At 54.1% G+C, this 20,731-nt stretch overlaps 1 protein-coding gene across 1 annotated transcript in view; it reads left to right on the top strand.

Annotated features, from left to right (window-relative positions):
• The window catches only part of PLCL2 (phospholipase C like 2), a 197,623-nt gene that overhangs the window by 145,939 nt on the left and 30,953 nt on the right, over positions 1 to 20,731 (top strand). The window contains exon 4 of the mRNA XM_058290771.1: positions 11,596 to 11,671. Within this exon, the coding sequence (XP_058146754.1) occupies positions 11,596 to 11,671 (76 nt within the window). The remainder of the gene's footprint in view (positions 1 to 11,595; positions 11,672 to 20,731) is intronic.

Raw genomic sequence — 20,731 nt, 5'->3', positions numbered from 1 at the left:
TCCCATGTGGTAGGCGGACACTGTATCCATTGAGCCACATCCACTTCCCGCGTGTGTGTGTTTTCTGAGTCTCTCCGCTCGGCAGGGCGACAGGCGCTTGTCTGTACTTTGAGGTGTGAGGAGCTTGGTTACACCATTTCTTCAAGGCAGGCTTAAAACTGCCAAGTGAAAAGCAGAAGGCGCCAATTCCCACCACCACCTTGCTAGCCGAGCTGAACCCTGAAAGGGGAAGATACCAGAACACGTGAGGTCTGTGGTCAAAACCGGGAGGAAAGCGGGGTCTGTCTGGTAAACACTGGAGAAGCTGCTGGAATGCCTTCTCGTTCCTTCTGACCCTCTCCTTCCCGGGTACTAGGCGCGTCGTGCTGTGCTCAAAACCACTGGTTTTCGTTGGAGAAGTCTCAGTGGCTTTTCTCTCTTAACTCACGTCTACGTTTAGTTAAATGACAGACTGAGAGAAAAACTAAGGTACCTTTTCAGTAGCTCTGGGATTGAAAGACTGTTAATTAGGCGTCTTAAATCACCTTGGGCCCCTTGGAGAAAAGGCTTGACATAAATAAAAGACGTGAAATTAAAAAGCGGTTCCGTGCTTCCTTCCAGGGGTATCTTTTGAAGTGTAATTAATTTCGTCCAGTTTTAAGCATGTCAGACTCTAAATGGTCCTTAGTGACTTGAAAGAGTCACTGTAGCCTCTAGAAGTTCCTGATAGACTCTGGAAATAGCTCTCCCCGAATAACTGAGCTTGATGAGCTCAGATTCCCCTTTCCTCCTGCAGGGACGACTCGGGCCAGGTTTTCAGCCCTGCTGACCGGTGCTCTGGAGACACTCCTCTCTGCCCAAGGCGTGGCCTCCGAACGCACTGTCCTGTATCTTCAAGACCAAGGAGGCGGCGTCCAGTCCCTGCGCCCCCTCCCCAGGCCGGCAAGCGGCCGAACCCGCTGGGGACGGCATCCTCCAGGCTGCCCACCTGCCCGCAGGCCCGGCCCGGGCGCCCTCGTGTGTCACCAGATCTCCTCGCTTACCACGTCCCCGCCTCGTCCCGTGACACAGAGGACGCTTGAGCGGAAGACACCTGTAAACGCCACGCAGCCTGGACGGGGGGTTCACAGGGACCTTGTCACAGCCCAGGGTCATGACCGTGGAGGACAGCAGGGAAGTGGTTTTTAGTGTTACGAGGCCGACGTGGCCAAAGGCCGCCGGGAGGACGGGTGGGTGCGGACGGCCTTGCGGCGGCCGGGGTGGGGAAGGTCCCACCACGCACGCCGATGACACCTGTCGCCTGCGAGGACAGCACCCAAGCCGTGGACAGAACGACATGTCGCACGCCAAGGTCTCCCCAGCCGGGCCTCGTGGCTGTGTAGGGTTTACCATAAAAGAGAGGAACGAGAGGATTGTCGTAAGGTACTCGCTCACGACCCCGTGACGGATGGAGGCCCGAGCGGGCCGGGCTGACGTAGCTTCTCTGGATCGCTTGTCAGCGTCGTTGAGGTTCTGTTTAGGAGCTCGATGGTCAGCCGTTTTTGTGTCCCCTGTCATGACAGTATGGGACAGGACCAGAAAGGGTTCAAGATCAAAACTGGAGTTCCATTCAACGGAGTGACGTTGGGCTTACCTCCTCTGATAAGACTAAATAAGCGAATTCTTTAACTTCGAGTCTTGGTTCAAGTTATAATGGTGCAGAAATCTTAAAGATTCGCCGACAGTGTACAGGAGGGAGAACAATTTAAAACGTGCACGTTGACTTCATGACTCATCTCGGTCCTGTGTACCCTGCTTCTCCAGAACGCTCTTCTGTCTTTCTCACGCCGCTTTGCGCAGGGGAACTTCTCTGGCTCCTGGCCCACGTGGCGGGACTCGTGTGGGAACGTTTGTAATGGTCAAACCCAGTTCATCTAGAACTCGGCGTGGAGTCTTTCAAAAAAGTTTGGCTGTGGCTTTCTAGTTTCTTCAATTATCTGCCTACAATAAAAAGTTCTTACCTGATTGAAAATATGGTTTGGGGTAAGATAAACCATCCTCGTGTATTCTCTGTTTTCATTCTCTTAGCTCTGCCCCAGTGACTTTGCCTTCTTTTCTTTTTATTCCCCTACATAGTGCATATTTTTTACCCAATTTCTTGCTTATGGTAACGTTTTCCCCTCTTTCTCGCCTCCCAGCCTAACAAAATGTGAATTGCTAAGGACTTCTAGTGGCTAACCCTGGAAGTGCCTCTCAGAAATACCCACAGCTAGAAACACTCAGCGTGGACTGGCTGCGGAAAGCCAGCCTCTTGGCTGGGAGAAAGTAGGCGCCAAAGGCAGGGAAGTGACTGCTCTGAGTACATATTATTTATTTTCATGGATTTTACACCCAATCCATGTGGCTGTTGGAGTGAGTATAGGAGAAACGTGTATCAGAGTGTGAGTTCTAAGCATAAGGCCTTTACCTTGCATTTGAATGGTGGGTCACTGCCCAATCTGCACTGGAAGTTTCATCTGGGACCTGCAGCCCTTTCTAAGTAGTTGGAAATGGCCAAATACTAATTTAGAGTGAGACATGGGAGGGGGAGACATGGGTTGTGGTTAGAGGAGACTTTTCAACAAAGAAATAAATCATGGGAAAATTCAACTAAATACCTCTTGAGGATGGGGCATCGCTTTACAGGATCTTATCTGAGAGTTAGTGCCCACGAGACGCGGTCGTAGCAGTGTTTGGGTAATGGTCGGGTAACGGGGGAGCTGCGGTTACCCCTTAGGCACCCCAGCCCTGAGCTGAACTTCACACAGCGCTCAGGCACACAGCGAAGCCCCAGAATCCTCGGCTTCCAGATCGTGGGCCTGGGTCACTTGTAAGGCCTGGTCCTTTTCTCCTCCAGATTTACGTAGCATTTGGCATCCATCTCTGGCAAGAAATGATGGTTAAAATAGGCGCATACAGACTTGGAGCAGGCTTCTTGAGTTGCCAAAAACACGTGAGACCTTACCTTATTCTATACCTCATGACAAAATTGAATAGAACCGGGTTAAAAAAAAAAAAAGTCAGAGAAGAGTTGGAGATACTCCCGCTTTTGCGGCCAGTCCTGCTCTCACGCGTGCTTTGAAGACGCACATACGTTCAAACGTGGTTGCTCCGTTAGGGTACGCTTTGAGCACACTGCCGGTTTGGCATTTGCTCCCGCCCCGTTTTGCCCACAAGAAACACGAGGTGAAAGCGGAAAGCTGCCCCTGGTGAGACGAGCGTGCCACACCTACAACCACCGGCTCCCCGGCCCACGCCCGCCACACCTGGTGTGAAACTGGGGGCAGATTTCAGATAACACTCCCGCCGCCACTGCACCACAGCTCCTGCCGCCACAGCTCCCTTCCCGGGCCACCCTGAAGGCTTGTTCAAGGTGAAGGGCCGCTGTCTTGGAGCATTTATCTCTCAGCCATTTAATGTGTTTAAAATTGTGCTGGGGCTTTTATTAGGTTCCTGTCTTTTTTTTTATTTTACCCTCCCCCACCCCATGGCTTTTTGCATGCTGTCTGCTCTCTGTGTCCATTCTCTGTGTGTTCTTCTGTGTGTATTTATTTTTATTTTTCCCACCCTCCTTGCGGCTTGCTTGCTGTCTGCTCTCTGTGTCCATTCGCTGTGTGTTCTTCTGTGTGTCTGTATTTATTTTTATTTATTCCCACCCCCCTTGCAGCTTGCTTGCTGTCTGCTCTCTGTGTCCATTCGCTGTGCGTTCTTCTGTGTGTCTGTATTTATTTTTATTTTTCCCACCCCCCTTGCGGCTTGCTTGCTGTCTGCTCTCTGTGTCCAATCGCTGTGTGTTCTTCTGTGTCTGTATTTCTTTTTATTTATTCCCACCCCCCTTGCGGCTTGCTTGCTGTCTGCTCTCTGTGTCCATTCGCTGTGCGTTCTTCTGCATGTTTTTTTTTTTGCTCGTCTCCCTTTTTTGGTTGCATCGCCTTGCTGAGCCGGCTTCCTGCAGTGCTTGCGGGCCGGCGGCGCTTCGCGGCGTGCGGGCGAGCCTGCCTTCACAAGGAGGCCCCGGGACGCGAACCCAGGGCCTCCCATGTGGTAGACGGGAGCCCAGCGGAGTGAGCCACAGCCGCTTCCCAGGTCCCTGTCACTGTTTAAAATGTTCCTCTGACCTTGGGAGGGCCGTGCCCCTCGCCCCGTGCGCCCCGTAAGTCCCGTGGTTTTCATTGCACGGTTTTGCGTAGCGCGGCAATTTTTAGGAACGCGCATGTTGCACTCTTAACAGCACTGGCTCTCCTGCAGTCATGTTCCCCACAGATGCCAGGGTCACTGGGTGGCCGAATGCGGCGCTCCAGGCCTGCAGACACCTTCTCAGAAGCTCTCCTCGGGCGCCTGTGGGTGAGGAGTCCTTCCCCTCTCACCGCGCCTCCTGAGTGTCCGTCTCTGGTTGTTCTTTTCCCTGCTTATTCCCCCAGGAGGTTCTGAAACATCCCTGGAATGTTTTAACCTCGTTTAGCCTTTTTTTTTTTTTTAATTTATTTATTTCTCTGTCCCCCATCCCTCCCCCCCCCGTCTGCTCTCTATGCCCATTCGCTGCGTGTTCTTCTGTGTCCGCTTGTATTCTTGTCAGCGGCACCAGGAAACTGCATCTCTTTTTTATTGCGTCATCTTTTGCATCAACTCTCCATGTGTGCGGCACCACTCCTGGGCAGGCTGTGCTTTTTTCAGGTGAGGCGCACTCCTTGCGCGTGGGGCTCCCCCACAGGGGGGACACCCCTGCGTGGCACGGCACTCCCTGCGTGCATCAGCACTGTGCATGGGCCAGCTCCACACGGGTCAGGAGGCCCTGGGTTTGAACCCTGGACCTCCCATGTGGTAGGCAGACGCTCTATCCATTGAGCCAAATCCGCTTCCCCTCATTTATCCTTAACACTCCTCCCCTGGAATTGTAGCCATTCCTTTATCCCAGCTGCTTCCTCCATGCAGAAAATTCCCAGTGTTCAGTCCTGCATAGCCTGTTCGCTGCCGGAGATTTTTACCAGCTCAGCTAAGGTGGACCTTGGCATTCTGACAGGTGAGAGGCTGGCCGTGTGTGCCATCAGGGGTACACGCTGCGCCCGCCAGGTGTGCTCCAGTCACTTGGCCCGCCACGTCTGTTTTCTGTGGCTGCTCTGCTCAGCCACCGGGGCCCGCGCCGGCCCCCGATTTTGTCCCGTCTCTCCCTCTCAGTCCCTCTGATGCCCCCTTCTCTCTCCTGCCCCCACGTGCTGCTACCCCACTCCCCCTTTGCGCTCCAGGGTTCAGAAATAGCACCTGAGTCCCAGCTCCTCCCAGCTCAGGGCCTCGCTCCATCCCGTCCATCCCGGCCCTTCCGCTCCCTGCCAGCCCTGCTCCCTTCCTCTCCGCGTGGGGCCGGGAGGCCCGGCCTGCCCCTGCCCTTCACCTTGGCCAGCGCCCGCCCCGCGCCGCCCGCTGTGGCGACCTCTCAGGTGCTGGCAGCCCAGCGCTGCCGCTCGTCTGGCGCGTCTTTAGGAACTTTCTGAGGCAGAGGATTCCTGTAATTTGCATAGTGAAAACATGCAGGTGGGAGTGAGGCTTCACGAGGCCCCCGGGCGACGGTGTGTTGTGCGCAAAAGCCACGCAAACGTGGGCACGCTCTGCTCCCGGGTCCCCTGGGCCACCACTGCGCCCGATAGCGGGAGGCACCGGGCGCCGTCGGAGCAGGCCCTGGGCAGAGGCCCCCGCAGCGCGAATGCGTGGCCTTTATAAAGGATTAGTTCCAGGCAGTAAAATCGTACTTTCCAGCAGGGCCTTCGTGAATGGTTTCTCTTCCTTTTCTTCAACTCCATGACATTTTGCTGTGCTTGGAAACTTGGGCGAAAGAAGATGTGCCGTCTCCGTTTCAGTGGAGAAGTGCGGGTGCCTGCTCTTCTGGACTTGAGCCTAAGACTTTACTCATGCGATAACGCGTGTTAAAGTGTGAAGCAGAAAGCGGTGGCGTTTACTTGAGCGCTCTAAGAGCGCAGAGAGCAGCCTGCGGAGTTCCCGGGGTTGTTTCCCTGGTGGCCTGTCCCCTGGGGCCTCAGTGCCCGGCTCGTCCCACAGGCTGTGCCACCTGCGGCCACCCGTCCACAGTGGAGGCCGCGCCAGATGCCCCAGCCCGGGCGCTTAGCGGCGCCTGTCTTCCAAGGTCTCGCACTCGCCTCTTTGGCTGCTCTGCTGCACACTGCGGAGTCCCGAGGCGGGTTCTGCCCCCATCTGTCCTCTGAGCCCGATGGTACCTGAAGCCACACCTGCCACCTGGGCACACCTGTCCACCAAGGACCTCCAAGATGGCCTTTGGGCCGTGGGTGTCGGGGGCGAGGAGAGGGGCAGGTGCACGCTTATTTTACGAGGCCGCTGGCCTGTTGGAAAATGACAGCCTTTCAATTCTGTGCGTTTGGAAAGACACCTTTCTCGTGTCCAGGCATCATATAGGGTATATAAAATGAGAGCAAACCTTCCCTGCTCTGCAGCCGTTCTCTTTGACAGCCACTTGAGCACTTCTCAGACTTCGTAGCTTTGTCATAAACAGCTACGGCGGTGGCTTCTGTGGGTGTAGAGTGGGGATGGACAAAGAGAGGAGGTAGAGCGGGGGGTTTCCATTTAAACTCATGTTCAAAGCCAGATTAAAGAGAAAAACATCTAGAATTGGAAAGGCCTTATTACTGTAAGCTTTTTCACCCAAAAACTTAAAATTATTGACAAATCACTTTTGTAAACTTGGTCACAATCCATGTGCCTAGGACTCAAAGGAGGTTCTGAGAATTGTCAAACTCAGGCATGGTCCGCACATGAAAGCAGGGACCTCATATTTTTTTAATGTAACATTAAAAAATAAAGACAAAAAATAAATTAATTTTAAAAAAAAACAGCCTTGCTCACTCCCAGGACAGATTTTCCTAGTTGATACGCACATTTCAAAATAGAAGATAAAGGAGCAATCTACAGAAATACAGTTATGTACAAGAGAGTAATACTTCTTTTCATAGCTATGTATATAAACAGAAGTTTGCCTTATCCCGCCACACTGAGTTACTTTCAAAATGTAGCATTCTTCCAAAAGGCATCTGGTTTCCTTCCAGCTTAATACATTGTAAATTTTAATTTTTTACTTTGCCTTTAGTTGAAACTTCCTGCTTTTCCCTCTCAGTCCTGCATTAAAACCTTATGTTAGAGTTGATCAAATGTGTGAAATGGGTTTCGGGGCTCTTGTTAAATTGATAGATTTTCCTAATGCATTAATTCCAGAAATTCGGGAGCTGCTGGTAATCAGACATAAATATAAAATCCCCTGGTGTATAAAAGCATGTTGCACTCCATAAGCAGTACGTGTCCCTGTGTCGGTACCTGGGCTGGCAGTGGGAGGACTTATTCCATGCCAGGAACTTAAACTTACGCACGTAAAGCTCTTAAACTTATGCACAGATGCAAATAATGCTTGTAAGGCCAGCCGTCGGCTCGGCCGTGCTTTATCCTGGCGTAATGCGATGGACAAGGAGGAATCAGCATCACGTAGAGTTTTTCCCCTTCAGCTCCTCTCTCACTGCTACTCCCCACACATCTGCTTTTTGTCCGGAATGAGTTGCTTGTTCTAGTCGTTCCACATGAAAATAGAAATGATGTTTGTCATAGTGAATTGCTAAGCAGAGCCAAGTAAACTGGTGATTGTTGTCATTTGCAAAAAACAGGTTTTCCTCAAGCCTGTTATGGAACTATTTTTAAAAACCGAGTTTGGGCGAGCGGGTGGGCGAGCCGACCCGGCGTGGCGTGCCCCCTTCTGCCTGCTCGCGGCCTCTCCTGGGATGCCCTGGCCTCTCTCCCTGCACGTTGCACCCACGTGCCGGGGCCTGCCCCGTTGGACGGGCAGGGCAGGGCCCCCGGAGCTCCAGCGCCTCTGTCGCTCGTTAGTCCCTGTCCTTTTTCCCGGCGGGCCCTGGGCAGGGTGCTCAGCTCCCGGCCCTGCGGGCCAGCGCCTGGGTGCCAGCTCCCGTGGCCACTGCACCGCGAGGTGGCAGGTGTGCCCACGCAGGGGAGGCCTGCACTGCCTCCGCGTTCACCCCTTCGCCAGCGCGTGCGCCGTTGATAGGCACAGCTTGTTAGGAAGGAGCAGACCAGGTAGAGATGGGTCCCCCAGTCCGTCAGGCGCTCACGCCAGCCCGCGGTCCCCTCAGCGGCATCCGGCCGTGTTGGGGGCTGAGGGGAGGAGGCCACGGCCGGCTGGGCATGGCAGGAAGGGGGCACTGCCGAGCCTCTTTCCCTGGCGCTCTCGTGGGAGCCCACGGCTTCTGGAAAAGGGACAGCTGCCACTTGTGCCTGGCACTTCTTCAGCGTCCCTGGAGAAGAGAACGTGTGCAAATGAGCCCCTGTGGATAAGACCTGCAGACTGTTGGGTGCACATTCATCGTTAAGGCACATATATTCCCATCCTAAGAAGCTAGAAACGGGTACCTCCTCCTCCCAAAGCAAGTGGCAAAAGCACCGAATGAGCAGCGTGGCACAGCGGCTCCCGCCCAGTCGGGGTGTTTTCTCTTGGCTCCATCCGCGTTCTCCTGCCTTCTCCAGGCTCGTCCCCTCTAAGGCCCCTGCCCTGGGTGGTCTGAAAAATGCCTGCTGCTGTTGGTTTGTGCACCCGAGAGAAACGACTCCTCTCTCTGTGTGCATCTCCTCTCTGGCGTCTCAGCCGCCTCCATGTGTATTTACTGCTCATGGGAAAGGGGAGCGGGTCACCCCATCACCGGAGGAGACTCCGCAGCAAAGTCCGCGGCACACGTGGGTCCTTCGGTGGGTGTCGACACCCCTTTAAGTATCCTCCCCGGCGGCCGTGGCGACGAGTGTCTAAGCCCGCCTTGGCCAGCGGCAGGTGGACAGGGAGAGCCGTGCCACGTTGCGTTGCCCTCGCTTGGACACCGTCTTCTACCTGCTTCCCCGTCAGCAGCTGCTCTGGGGCCATCCTCACCCTCAGCCTCAAGAAACGATTTTCCCAAGAGAAAAGAAGCGACCCTGCAGGTGCTTCAGCGCCCAGGAGGCCTCCGGCTCCCCCATCCAGGCAGCCGGGACGGCCACGTGTTTCACAGCTGAGAGGCACATCATCATTTCATCTTCGACTGAAAGTTTCTCCTACGCCTGATAAGGGGGTTGGTGTTCCTCTGCCTTCAGCACAGCAGGCTTTCAAGTAAGACTAAAACTAGTCATGGGGGGCGGACTTGGCCCAGTGGTTAGGGCGTCCGCCTACCACATGGGAGGTCCAGGGTTCAAACCCCGGGCCTCCTTGCCCCGTGTGCAGCTGGTCCATGCGCAGTGCTGATGTGCGCAAGGAGTGCCCTGCCATGCAGGGGTGTCCCCTGCGTAGGGGAGCCCCACGCGCAAGGAGTGTGCCCCGTAAGGAGAGCCGCCCAGCGCAAAAGAAAGTGCAGCCTGTGCAGGAGTGGCGCCGTATTCCCGTGCCGCTGAAAAAGATAGAAGCGGACAAAGAAGAACACGCAGGGAATGGACACAAAGAACAGACAGCCGGGAGGAAGGGAAGATAGACAGACAGATAGATAGACAGACAGACAAAATTAGTCGTGAGGTTTGAACCATTGCCAGACAGACAGACAGATAAAATTAGTCGTGAGGTTTGAACCATTGCCAGGGAACCATTGCCAGGCCTGCCAGCTGGCTCAGGGCTGCAGGAGGACGCCCTGCGGCGCTCGGGGTGGGCGGGGGCCGGCCGTGGCCCCTCAGGTGCGGTGCCTCCTTGCGGTGACCCTCGCGTGAGGAGGGCCGGGATCTTTTCAAAGCCCCTTCCGCGGTTAGGAAACGTCTTGTCCTCAAGCAGAGCCAGGGTTTGATCCCGCAGGGACCTGCGCTCTCCCTGCCCCTCCCGGGAGATCCGCCGTGGCCCCCCGTCCCCACCGGCTCGCGCCAAGGCCACCGCCCGCCGCCTCTCTCCTCCCTCTCCAGCTGCCTTTCCCGTCACGCCTGGGTTCATTTCACGGCTCGGGTGGTTTTTCTCTTTTTCCCGTTTGGATGAGGGTGGCACCGCCGTCCAGTCCGGTGACCCTGAGCTGGGAAAACCCCCCGGGCTTGTTTGGAGAAGCCCCTGCTTCCTTGTGGCTCTCCGTCGGCTTTGACATCAAGGCTGAAAAAGGTGACCGATGATGGGTGAGCCTGGTCAGGGGGTGCACTATGTAAGGGGACAGACGACTTTGAGTCGGTGTGACCAAGTCCTTAACTCCCCGTGTTTTATCACTGCCTGGTCAATACGTCAAGCTGTGAAGTAGGTTGTCGTAATTGACAGGAATGACTGCGATCCTGGAGAATGAATGAGAAAATGCGAAATGCCAACTCCACCAATGGGTTGTTGGCTTTTTGAAGACAGTGGGGTTAGCCTCTGGGTCCCTGTACCACACACACTCACACAGTGGCTTCCTACGGTAGCCTCTCAGTGCATAATCAATGAGGATGTAAATGCATGCCTGCTTTGGCCTTCTTCACACTTTCCAGTGTTTGCATAGTTTTCTTGGAACAACGGAATCCAGCGCATTTTTTTTAGGACTTACCAGGAATTGAACCCGGGACCTCGTACATGGGAAGCAGGCGCTCAACCACTGGGCCACACCTGCTCCCTTTAGTGCACTTTTTAAGAGGTATGCTGGTTATGCTTTAGTTTAAGTGCACCTAATCAAATTATGGTGTTCTGAGTTATACAGATAATCCCACCTCTCTAAGGTATCATGAGACAATTAATGTGACAATGCTAAATTCTGTAAAGGAAAGGCAGAATTGCAAGAATTGGAGAATGGTGGGTGGGCGTTTGCTCTTTTAAATGGGATCTTCATGTGAGACAGCTGAGTACGATTACAATGCAACACTCTTGGACATTTAAATGCAAACAAATCTACACTCAGGTGAGCATCAGATTGTACCCAGTTAAGCCGTGAGAGATGAATCTGGCTATCCTGTTTTCAGGGTGAGTTTAGAGCCAAAAAGATGATGTCACACAGGACTTTTCCTAACTCTTTGGTGAGTAAAATAAGGGATGCCCTGACCCAGATCCTTTCCCTTTCTCAAGCTTGGGCTCTTAAAAATAATCCCATGCAATCTGGAGCAAGAAATCAAATTTAAATATTTAAAGCCATCAGTAGAATACATTAAAAAACTATTTTGAGAGGTATCATTAGTGATGAATGACATCAAATAAATGCTTTCTTTGGATCCTCCCAAGTTTTATTAAATGATCTCCAGATGGAGTCACTTTGGCTGCAGCGGGTCAGGTACGTAGGTGTCCGAGCTTCGTTTAGCCCGTCACGTTGAAGCTTTGGATCAAGTGAATGCTTGCAAATATGATGGAAAACCCAGGTCACATTCACAGATTATTTGTAGCTGTTCACACCAAGTGAGCTCCGGTCAGGACTGCCGCAGGGGTCGAGCTCTGGGGTGCGTTAGAGTGCTGTTGAAAGCGTTGTTTGGGGAGGCGTGATTTTGTCGTTTTCCCTGCCTGCGCGTGCTCATGGGAGCCTGATTAGTAGCATTTGCTCCATCACCTCAGCCTTTTTTTAGGAGGGGAGCAGGGGCACGTGCGCAGGAGGGTGTCGCAGGCGTCATCTTGTTCTTCGTGTTCTTTTGCAGATGATTCAGTCCCTCAAGGCCTTGATTGAAAATGCAGACGCTGTGTATGAAAAGATTGTGCATTGTCAGAAGGCAGGTGAGTGCAAGTGTTTTCTTTACAATAAAATCAGTGGCATCCTAGACTTTACCCTTGAGCTCTCTGGAAGAGTAATGCCGTTTTATCATAGACTATCAGGAAAATCAGGTAGAAGAAATTATTTTTTAAAGAAAACACTGATTCGGCGGTTCTCGGCCCTGATAACAAAATCACCGAGGGAGCTTTCCAATACAAAGGCATCGGTCTGCCGTGGGCCTTGGGGCTCAGTCGTTGTTGAAAGCTCCCAGGTTTTTCCAGTGTGCATCCACGATCCCAGACAGAGAATCCCTGCACTAATCTGTACTGTGCTGCCACGTCTTGAGCCAGTGCCCGTGACTTTTTAGTGTGGGTGGGAGAGAGCGCGGAGAAGAAACCGTTTCTTAAAAAGGAGAATGGGCATCAGTGGCACCTTCTGATCACCTCTTAACGCACTCACGTTTTCAAGCACTGAAAATTTCATTAATTTAACATCCCACTGTTACACCAGATTATAGAATTCTGTTTATATAGGCAACAATCTAGCTAACTTTAGCTGTGATGAAACCAGAGATATCAAGTATGCTGCATTATAATAGAAAATACACAAAATGGAGTTGTCTTTCCATTTTCAAATTTTGTTTGTGTGCCAGTTTGGAAGATTCTAAAATGGAGAATATTTATAAGTGAGGAATGAGAATATCTGTCCTTAATTTCTAATGTTTCTTGTTGCTGCTCTTTAAAAACTCAAGACATTCTAACTATTACCTAGTCCAGAAAAAAATCATCCATTGTCTCAGAAGTGAACTTGTTTAAAATAGACTGAAGACAGAAATACGTGTGACAATTTTCTTTTTGGGTATGTATTTTTTTTTTTTTTAAAGATTTATTTTTTATTTTTATTTAATTCCCCTCCCTTCCCCCGGTTGTCTGTTTTCTGTGTCTTTTTGCTGCGTCTTGTTTCTTGTTTCTTTGTCCGCTTCTGTTGTCGTCAGCGGCACGGGAAGTGTGGGCGGCGCCATTCCTGGGCAGGCTGCACTTTCTTTCGCGCTGGGCGGCTCTCCTTATGGGCGCACTCCTTGCGCATGGGGCTCCCCTACGCGGGGGACACCCCTGCGTGGCACGGCACTCCTTGCGCGCATCAGCACTGCACATGGGCCAGCTCCACACGGGTCAAGGAGTCCCGGGGCTTGAACCGCAGGCCTCCCATGTGGTAGACGGACGCCCTAACCACTGGGCAAAAGTCCGTTTCCATTTTGGGTATGTATTGAAGGACTATTCACAAAAGCGACCAATCAGAAAACTCCAAAATCTTCATCTGGTTTTCCCCATTGTGTCAGCAAAATCTTATTAGCAAAGTGATCTCCCTGCTCTGGTCCTTTCTGGGTTATTGAGCACTTATTTTAGAGTCCTTCATCTTCTGTTTCTCATGATTATAATTACTGTAAAGACATGAAGTCGTTAGTCCCTAAAAGCTGCAAGTAAAGACAAGTTGCTCCGTGCCCCAGTGTTATGATGTCACTGGTCTACACAAACTCGGCCAGTGGCTACTCAGTTGCTTGCGTCAAGTCTGAGCTCACGACTTTGCATGCATGGTCTTCTCTCGACTGGCCGCTCCCTTCGCCAATATCTGTATTATTTATTCATTAAACCATCTGCTCGTTCATTTGCTAAATATGTTCTGTATTTCTATTCTGCACAGGGTATTTGGTAGCTTTTGCCTGCCAAAATACAAAAACGTAAGAAAGATGGGTTCTTGCATTTTCGAATCTTAGCATCCAGCAGATTGGGAAGTCAGCGCACCCTTGAGCATTCACTCGAGCACGTCGATTGCTTGCTTGGTGGAACTTGGGGTCTGGACTTGGGGTGCGAGGCAGCCAGGGCCCACTGGGGTTTGAGCAGAGCACTGTGTGGAGAATGCTGGGTGGGCTCTTGGCAAGAGTGCAGGGGGTTGCTTAGCCCCTCCGGGAGCAGAGAGGGGGTGGACAAGACCTGGTCCCCATCTAGCCCCTCTCAGGCCAGCTCCTCACACGCCCTGCCCGTTTCCAATTACCGACGTCTGCTCAGGCCGGCCTTCTGGGAGGCTGCCCCTCTGTGTGGCGCTTCTCCTTCTCAGTTTGTCTCACACTCGTCGGGGCCCTTTTGGGATTCTGGGGTTTATTTTACCTACCCCTTCTGTTCCACCCTTCAAGCCGCTTGTTTGTTCCCGTTGGTAATACGTCTTCAGTTGTTGTGTGTTTTGTTCCTCCATTGCCTCTTCCAAACAGCGTGACGACCTGTGGCACCGAGGCTGCCGACTGAGTGACTGCCTGCTTTCACCCGTGACATCTGTGCCCGTTGCCCTTCAAATGTTAACGAAGCATGATGGGACGTGTTAATAAGCGTTCAATTCTCTTAGACACGTGTAGCACTGCGAGATGTGAGACCATTAAAATGTGAAACGGCATTCGTCAGGAAAGAGCTGTTTACGAAGTCGGCAGTTTGAGCCGTCCGTTCGTTGTGACTTCACTGATTTGGGGAATTTTATAATTCCTAGCATGTGGTTTTACGTGGTTCCGCTGATGTCAGCCCGGCGTCCGCGTGCTTGGATTTAAAAAGCTGAAGAGTCCTGTCCATTAGGGATTTTCCAGAAGGGGGAAAAAAAAAAGAAGCAACCCCGTGGCTCTGGGTGAAAGATCTTTAGACAGATGTTAAAGATGATTCTCTCCCACGGTCCTGCTGAACGCCTGCCCAGCGCCTCGTCACCCCAAGTTCTTATGTTAGAGGCCCTCGATCTCCTCTTTCTCACGTTCATCGTTGCTGTAAAGACACGAAGTTATTAATCATGTGAAGAATTGCTTAATTTGCATGGGGCTCAGAAGACATTTGAAGATCTTATTCTTGTTAAGTAATTGTTATTTTCCTTGCAAAACTTTAATCTTACAGTGGCAGCGTGAAAAGACACAGGCCCCCAAAGAGCTGCGAGCGAGGATTATTTTAAACCCAGATGTTTCAATGTTTAAACACCTTTTTTCCTTATTAGATGAGCCTTCACTGAAAGAAAGAAATGAGGGAACCGCCCCCTCCCGGGGCCCCCGTTGCTGGTCAAAACGAGCCCAGCGCTGACGGGGGGCTTCCTGGCTCGGCAGCTGACGATTTTGGGGTGAAAACGCTCTTGCAGGAGGAGGGGGCAGTGCCAAGAAGCAGGGGGCTCCTACGTGAGGGCACAGAGCGGTGGGGGCAGCCGGCACTGCCCCTCCTTTGAGAGGGGATGTGGGAGCAGAGAGAGTGGGAGAGTCGCAGGGAGGTGTTAGCCAGGAAAGGCCGCTGGAACCACGCGGGATCCTGGAAGAGAGGGGGCCAGGAGAGGCGAGGAGGGTGGGGTGGGGGGCTGCGGGGGGGAGCAGGCGGGAGGCACTTGACCCTGGGACCCCGGCAGACCCCCTTCCTCCAAACAGCATAGAAATCCCGAGGCGCGGAGGCTTCCGGGAGGAGGTGGACAGCCAGCAGCACCCCCGGGGTGCCAGCTTTGGGGGTGCAGAGGCGAGGGTGGGTCAGGATGGGTGCATTTGCTGGGAGTGGGAGGTGAGCCCAGGAGAGGGGACCGCGGGGTCTGACCCAGGAGTACAGAGGAGGGGCGCGTGGCGTGACCCCGCGAGAAGGCGCGTGGACACGAGGGTAACTGCCCGACACGCCCCTGCGCACCGTTCCCTCCAATCGGACAAAACGCTTGTTCCAGCCAGAAGTAGCCACGCAGGTGATGTCAGGAGCACACGGCCGGCCACCGAGCAGGAGCCCACGGAGAGAGGAGCACGGTGGAAGTTCACTTCCCAGAAGCCTGCAAGGGCTGCGAGAGGATTTGCCAAATTCCCGTCTCTGTCCCTTTCTCTCTCTTAATGGCCAAAACGCTAGCCTGTCTGTGAATGGTCATTTCCTGTCCGGTCACTCCACTGAGCTCCTCGATAAAGGTTGGGAAGATGTTCTAGAGGAAGCCCAGCCTTCTCTGCCTCAGTGAGCTGGATGCTTTGAGCTGGTGATTTTAAATGGAAAATAAACTGCTCTCCGGAGGGGGGACAAGGAATCAGTGGCAGGCCTCCTGGGACAGGCGGTGAGTTAGCACACCGAGTTAATCTCCCCTCCTTCTGAAACCCCATTTAAAGCCCTTTCCTTCAAGACGTGTCATCCATCAGGACCCTTCTGGAGGCTGAAAAGGAAGATGAACGAGTTGGAACGGGCTCAGGGGAAGCGCGAGGCTGGCGGCGTGGACGGCGGCGGGCGCGACATGACCCGCCTCTCCTCCAGCTCCGGCCCGGGCACCCATGCCCCGGGCACGCCTGGCAGCTGGGGTCAAGGTGGGGATCTGACGGGTGGTGCTTGAACATTAAAAATCTTCCTAGCAAAGCACAGTCAGCGCGCTGCTGTGACGTGGGCACGCGCGGTCCACGCGAGGAAGCCCCAGCGCCGCAGGGGTTGCGCGTGACCGCCGGGGAAGGGGGATCGGCGACAACCGTGTGACTCTTTTAATTACGTGCACGGGATTTCGGATTAAAAATTAAAACCAAATTTAAACCGAAAAAGGAGGAGGAAGGAATCGGGGATGGAATCCCCGATGGGTCCACAGGCTCCTGGGGTCAGCGTCGGGACCCGAGGGCAGGAGCTTGGCCCGTGCCGTGGAGCCGAGTGGGTCCTCCGTGCCCCGCACGCGAGCCTGGCTCCTCTCCTGGCAGGAGACGGGTCCCTGGGTTTCTAGAAGGATTGGGAGGAGGCGGGAGGGAGCCAGCCCCCCCGACCGGGCAGAGCCCGTAGGCCCCATCCCGAGAGCAGCGGGCTGGGTGGCAGCGTGCAGACGAGGAGGGCGTTGGCTTCCCTGCGAGGTGCTCCCGAGTGAGAACATTCTCAAGGGGACCCACTGCTTTCGTAACTTCACCTGCCTGGCGCTGGGCATCCTGCGAGCAGCCGCTGTTTGCCGCTGTCCAGTGCAGGGACATCCCAGGAGCCCTTTGGCCGTGCAGGCCCCTGCCCTGCAGCTCGCCCTGCCCGCTCACCCCCTGCTCCAGGCTTTCCACTTTTCCTCTGTGTCCTTTCCTTCACCTACTGCTGGTTTGCGTGGTGCCCCATGTCTCACCTGCTCGCTCTTCTCTTTCTCCCTCTAACGCGCCGCTTCTAGTCGCTGGGCAGTTGGCACCCCCATGCACACCCCCCCGCCGGAGAAGGAGAGGGCGCCAGGCCGGACCTGGGCCCGAGAATGCGCAGCTCACGGACCCGTCTCGGGTCGCGGCGTGGTCTTAGGAGCCGAGCCACCTGTCACCACGTCCGCCGGGCCCGCGCACCTTGTTACCTTGCCCAGTAGGTAGAGGTGAAATCGTCCTGAAAGGCCTGTACTGGTGTTCTGCTCGAAAACGCTTGGGAAAGGAGACCCAGGGGCTTAGGACTTGTGCTTTCCTTAAGTCAGCACGCGCCCCGCTCTGCTGCACAGAGGAAAAAGACTCCTCCGGAGAGCCAGTGCGCGCCCTTGTGCCGGCTGCACCCGCTCAGCGCTGTGGCTTTAGCTTAGGCACATGGCCCTCCGCCTCGCCCTTCTCCTCGTACGTGCCCGTGGTTGGTGCCCTGGTGGCCTGTGAGCTCTGCGGAGCCCCTGGAATGCCTTGAGATGACAGTGACTTCGGGAGACGGAGCCAGGACTGTCCACGGACGGGGCCATCGGCGTCCGCTCTCGGGCCTTGCTCTGGGGGTGCCGTGCGGCAGGAGTCGGTGGCTGCTTTGCGGGGAGGGGTGAGCCTCCTTGAAGGGGAGACCCTGGGGGCCTGCAGCCAGGCGAGGTGAGCCTCGGGGCGCCTCAGCCTCTCCTTCAGCGGGGTGCCCAGCCCCACAGTCTCTCTTGGACACTTACTAATTAATTAACTAGCACTTAGGGACGCCCTGGGAAGCCCAAAAGTGGCAAGGTCATCAGGCCTCTTCGCCTCTCCCCACCCCCCTCTTTTAAACCCCCAAAAGGAAGCTTTTTCTTCACCACTCGGGGAAGGTGGGAGGGAGTGATCGTGAAAGTGACAGCCGGGCCGCTCAGGACACAAACTTCCAAACAAGAACCGGGGCCCCAAAGGCTCCGCCTCGCCGCGCAGTGCCGTCTCCATGCCCCTGCACTTGGCGCTTTGGGTCCCTCTAAACCGTGCTTTCCCCACCTGTGCCAGCATTGCCGTGAGCAGGTGGCTTAAAAGGCACGTCCCTCGTCTCGCTCCCCAAAGCGCGCACCTCTTTGGGGAGGGCGCGGGCGCTGCGTGTTCTTGTGCATTCAGGTTTTGAGGACCTCTCGGGGGCCAGAGCCCGGCGCACCCCCCACCAGCCTTTGGGTTCTCTCCCCTGCCCTGAGCCCCCTGCCCTGCCCTCACGGAGAGCAGTGCCACTGTCTCCACATCAGTGCTACAGTTTCTTCCATCACTAATCACAGTAGCTCCATAGCAGAGTATCAGTAAGTCCACTCTAGTCCATCCTCTATTCCTCCATCCTAGGACCCTGGGATGGTGATGTCCACTCCCCCTCTAAATGAAGAGGGGCTTAGATCCCACAGGGCTGATGGATGCAGTTCTCCTGCTTGCAGCTGTAGGCGCTCTTGGCTCCCTGGTGTGGTGCAGTAAAATGTAGTCACCAAATGCAATGACTGTGCCACGATGATGAAAGAGGTTGTTGATGTGGGAGGAGTGGGGTGAGGGGGGTCGGGGGTATATGGGGACCGCTTATGTTTTTTGAATGTAACATTAAAAAAAGAGAGAGAAAATAAAAAAATAAAAATATATAACATGTAAACACCAAAAAAAAAAAAGAGAGCAGTGCGAGTGACCTCTCGCCTCCCACCAAGACGTCCTCCCGCCACAGCAGGTCCCTTCTCTAGCACCTTCCTGTGGTGGGAGCCCACCGCCAGGAAGCACGGGGCGTGACCCCATGGCCTCCCCTCGTGGCCTCCCCGAGGACCCCGCACGGGGCGAACCCCACAGCCCTGCTTTCTCTGCAGGGCTTCTCCCCCTCTCTGAAACCCTGACTTTTTCATGTAAATAGTAGTGGGCAGGGTGCTTTTCCTCTCTGCAGTGCACCCGGAAAAGCTGCTTTTGTTATGAGCTCTGTTCCACGTGCCTGTTAAAACCAAGAAGAACCATGGTTCAAGGCAAGTCCATGAAGGAAGCAACCTGCAAATACGGGGTGCATGTGTGTGTAGGACCCGATAGGAACCTTCATGAAGAAAATTGCCCTGATGACTTCTGAGGCTTTCCCAGCTCTCAAATTCTATGGTCTATAACTCCTATAATAAAGTATAAATATAGAAGGGATTAGAGTGGGTGTAAGTAAACAAATGCATCCTAAAAACATTTAAACACTATTTAGAGATGACCCTTGTAAGAATAAAGAATTTAGACAACTGTAATTAGCCTGCCTTCTTTCGTATAGATCAATGTCATTACGTCTGTTAACATATTGAAGGAAGAACTCAGTCATGCATTTGTGGAATGTTCGATGTCTAGTGCTATGCTAATTACTTGTTGCAGATACAAAAAAGATCTATTAAAGGCCTGTGCTGTTACTGAACGTTAATAAAGCACAAGTAAGTGTGTGGCACAGATAACGGAGCAGAAGGAATTTGAAGGGGGGCACAGTCCCAAAGCTTGTGGTTTTTCGGGGAGGCTCTGGGCTCGAGCTGGGGGCTTGAGGGACCATGGGAGTCGGGTAAGATCAGAAGGAGCAAAAAAAAAAAAAAAAAAAGGAGCAGGGCTTTTTGGGGCGAGGGCAAATATTAGAAGGCTTCATCCCCCAGGTGTGCTGTCGGCGCACGCGGAACATTTCATCCTGGGTGAAGGGATGTGTTTGCTGCAGGAAGCAACAAAAGTTAAGGCTGGAAGTGCAGGTTGGGGCAAATGCTAGACGCCCTCGAGGCTAACGCATTTGGGTCTGATTTCTGGACCAGCGTTTCCTGAAGCCCCATTCAAAGAAAAAGAGTCGTTGTCCTTGGGCAAAGGATGTCACCACGTTTTCAGGACACCACTCTCCCCTTTGGGGACTCTTAACCACGTATTGACATGCTGAACATTTGTCAGTTTAGGCGACGTTTCCCAAAGCCCCGTGGTTGTAAGCTCTTGTCCCAAGTCTGTCGAAATCGTGGGTGCTCCGAGACTGCTGAGGGCGGCGGGTCCCCGGGGGGCCAGGGACCTGTCTGGGGACTCCCCGGATGACTCGTGTCTCTCCTTTGCCCTCCACGTCCCACGCTTCTCCCAGGACGGGCCGCGGAGCTCTGCAGATGTGAAGGTCGTTGTTGGAGGGCCGAGGGAAACATGTGGGACGACGGCCACGAGCTCGGACGGGGCAGGTGTGAGGAGGACATGCCTCTCACCACAGGGAAGGTGCTCTCCACGAGAGAAAGCCTATTTCACTTCAACCTGAAAGCATGAGCGGACCCAGCACACCTCACCCCCTTGCCCAGCCTTGTTTTGCCCTTTTTTCTGTAGCAGTCGTTATCTTCCAGTGTCCCGCGTAAGACCCGCCGCTTACTGTCTCTTTCCGCCACCAGACGGACACTCCTTGGGGACAGGGGATCTGTCTGTCTTGTTCGTAACGTATCCCAAAGGCCAAGGCCAGCCCTCGACGGCTAAGTGTTGGCCGAGTTGAACTGAGCTAATGTAGACCTGCGCTAGTTTTGCATTCGTTCATTCAGCCTCTTTAGGGCCTTGATCTCAGTCTGCCCGGAAGTGGGGGGGTCTTCAGGTTAACAGGATACAGACGCTGCTCCCAGAGGGCGCCGGGCCCAGCTGGACGTGGGTGTGCGAGCCGGTCGCTGCGCTGGTCTTGGCACAGAGGGGGACACGGGAGGAGAGCGGCCTGCAGGGCCGCTGAGCCGGGTCGAAGGCGCTGGAGGCCAGCAGCCGGCTCGTCGGGGAGGCCTGGGCGGGCAGGACTTCCAGGGGAGAAGGTGCACGCGCGGGTTCGAGAAAGCCGGCCTAGCGCCGCCATGGGCAGCCCCAAGCATCACGGTTTACGGGGGGGCGGCGAGGGAGGCTGGGGGTGCCGGCACGGGAGAACCCAGGCCAGCAGCTCTGACGTCAAATTAAAAACAAAACCCGATGT

The sequence above is a fragment of the Dasypus novemcinctus genome, chromosome 31 (genome assembly GCF_030445035.2).
Source record: "Dasypus novemcinctus isolate mDasNov1 chromosome 31, mDasNov1.1.hap2, whole genome shotgun sequence".
NCBI classification, from domain to species: domain Eukaryota; kingdom Metazoa; phylum Chordata; class Mammalia; order Cingulata; family Dasypodidae; genus Dasypus; species Dasypus novemcinctus.
Note: the sequence above shows the minus strand (reverse complement) of the source record. Positions and strands in the feature narration are given on the sequence as shown.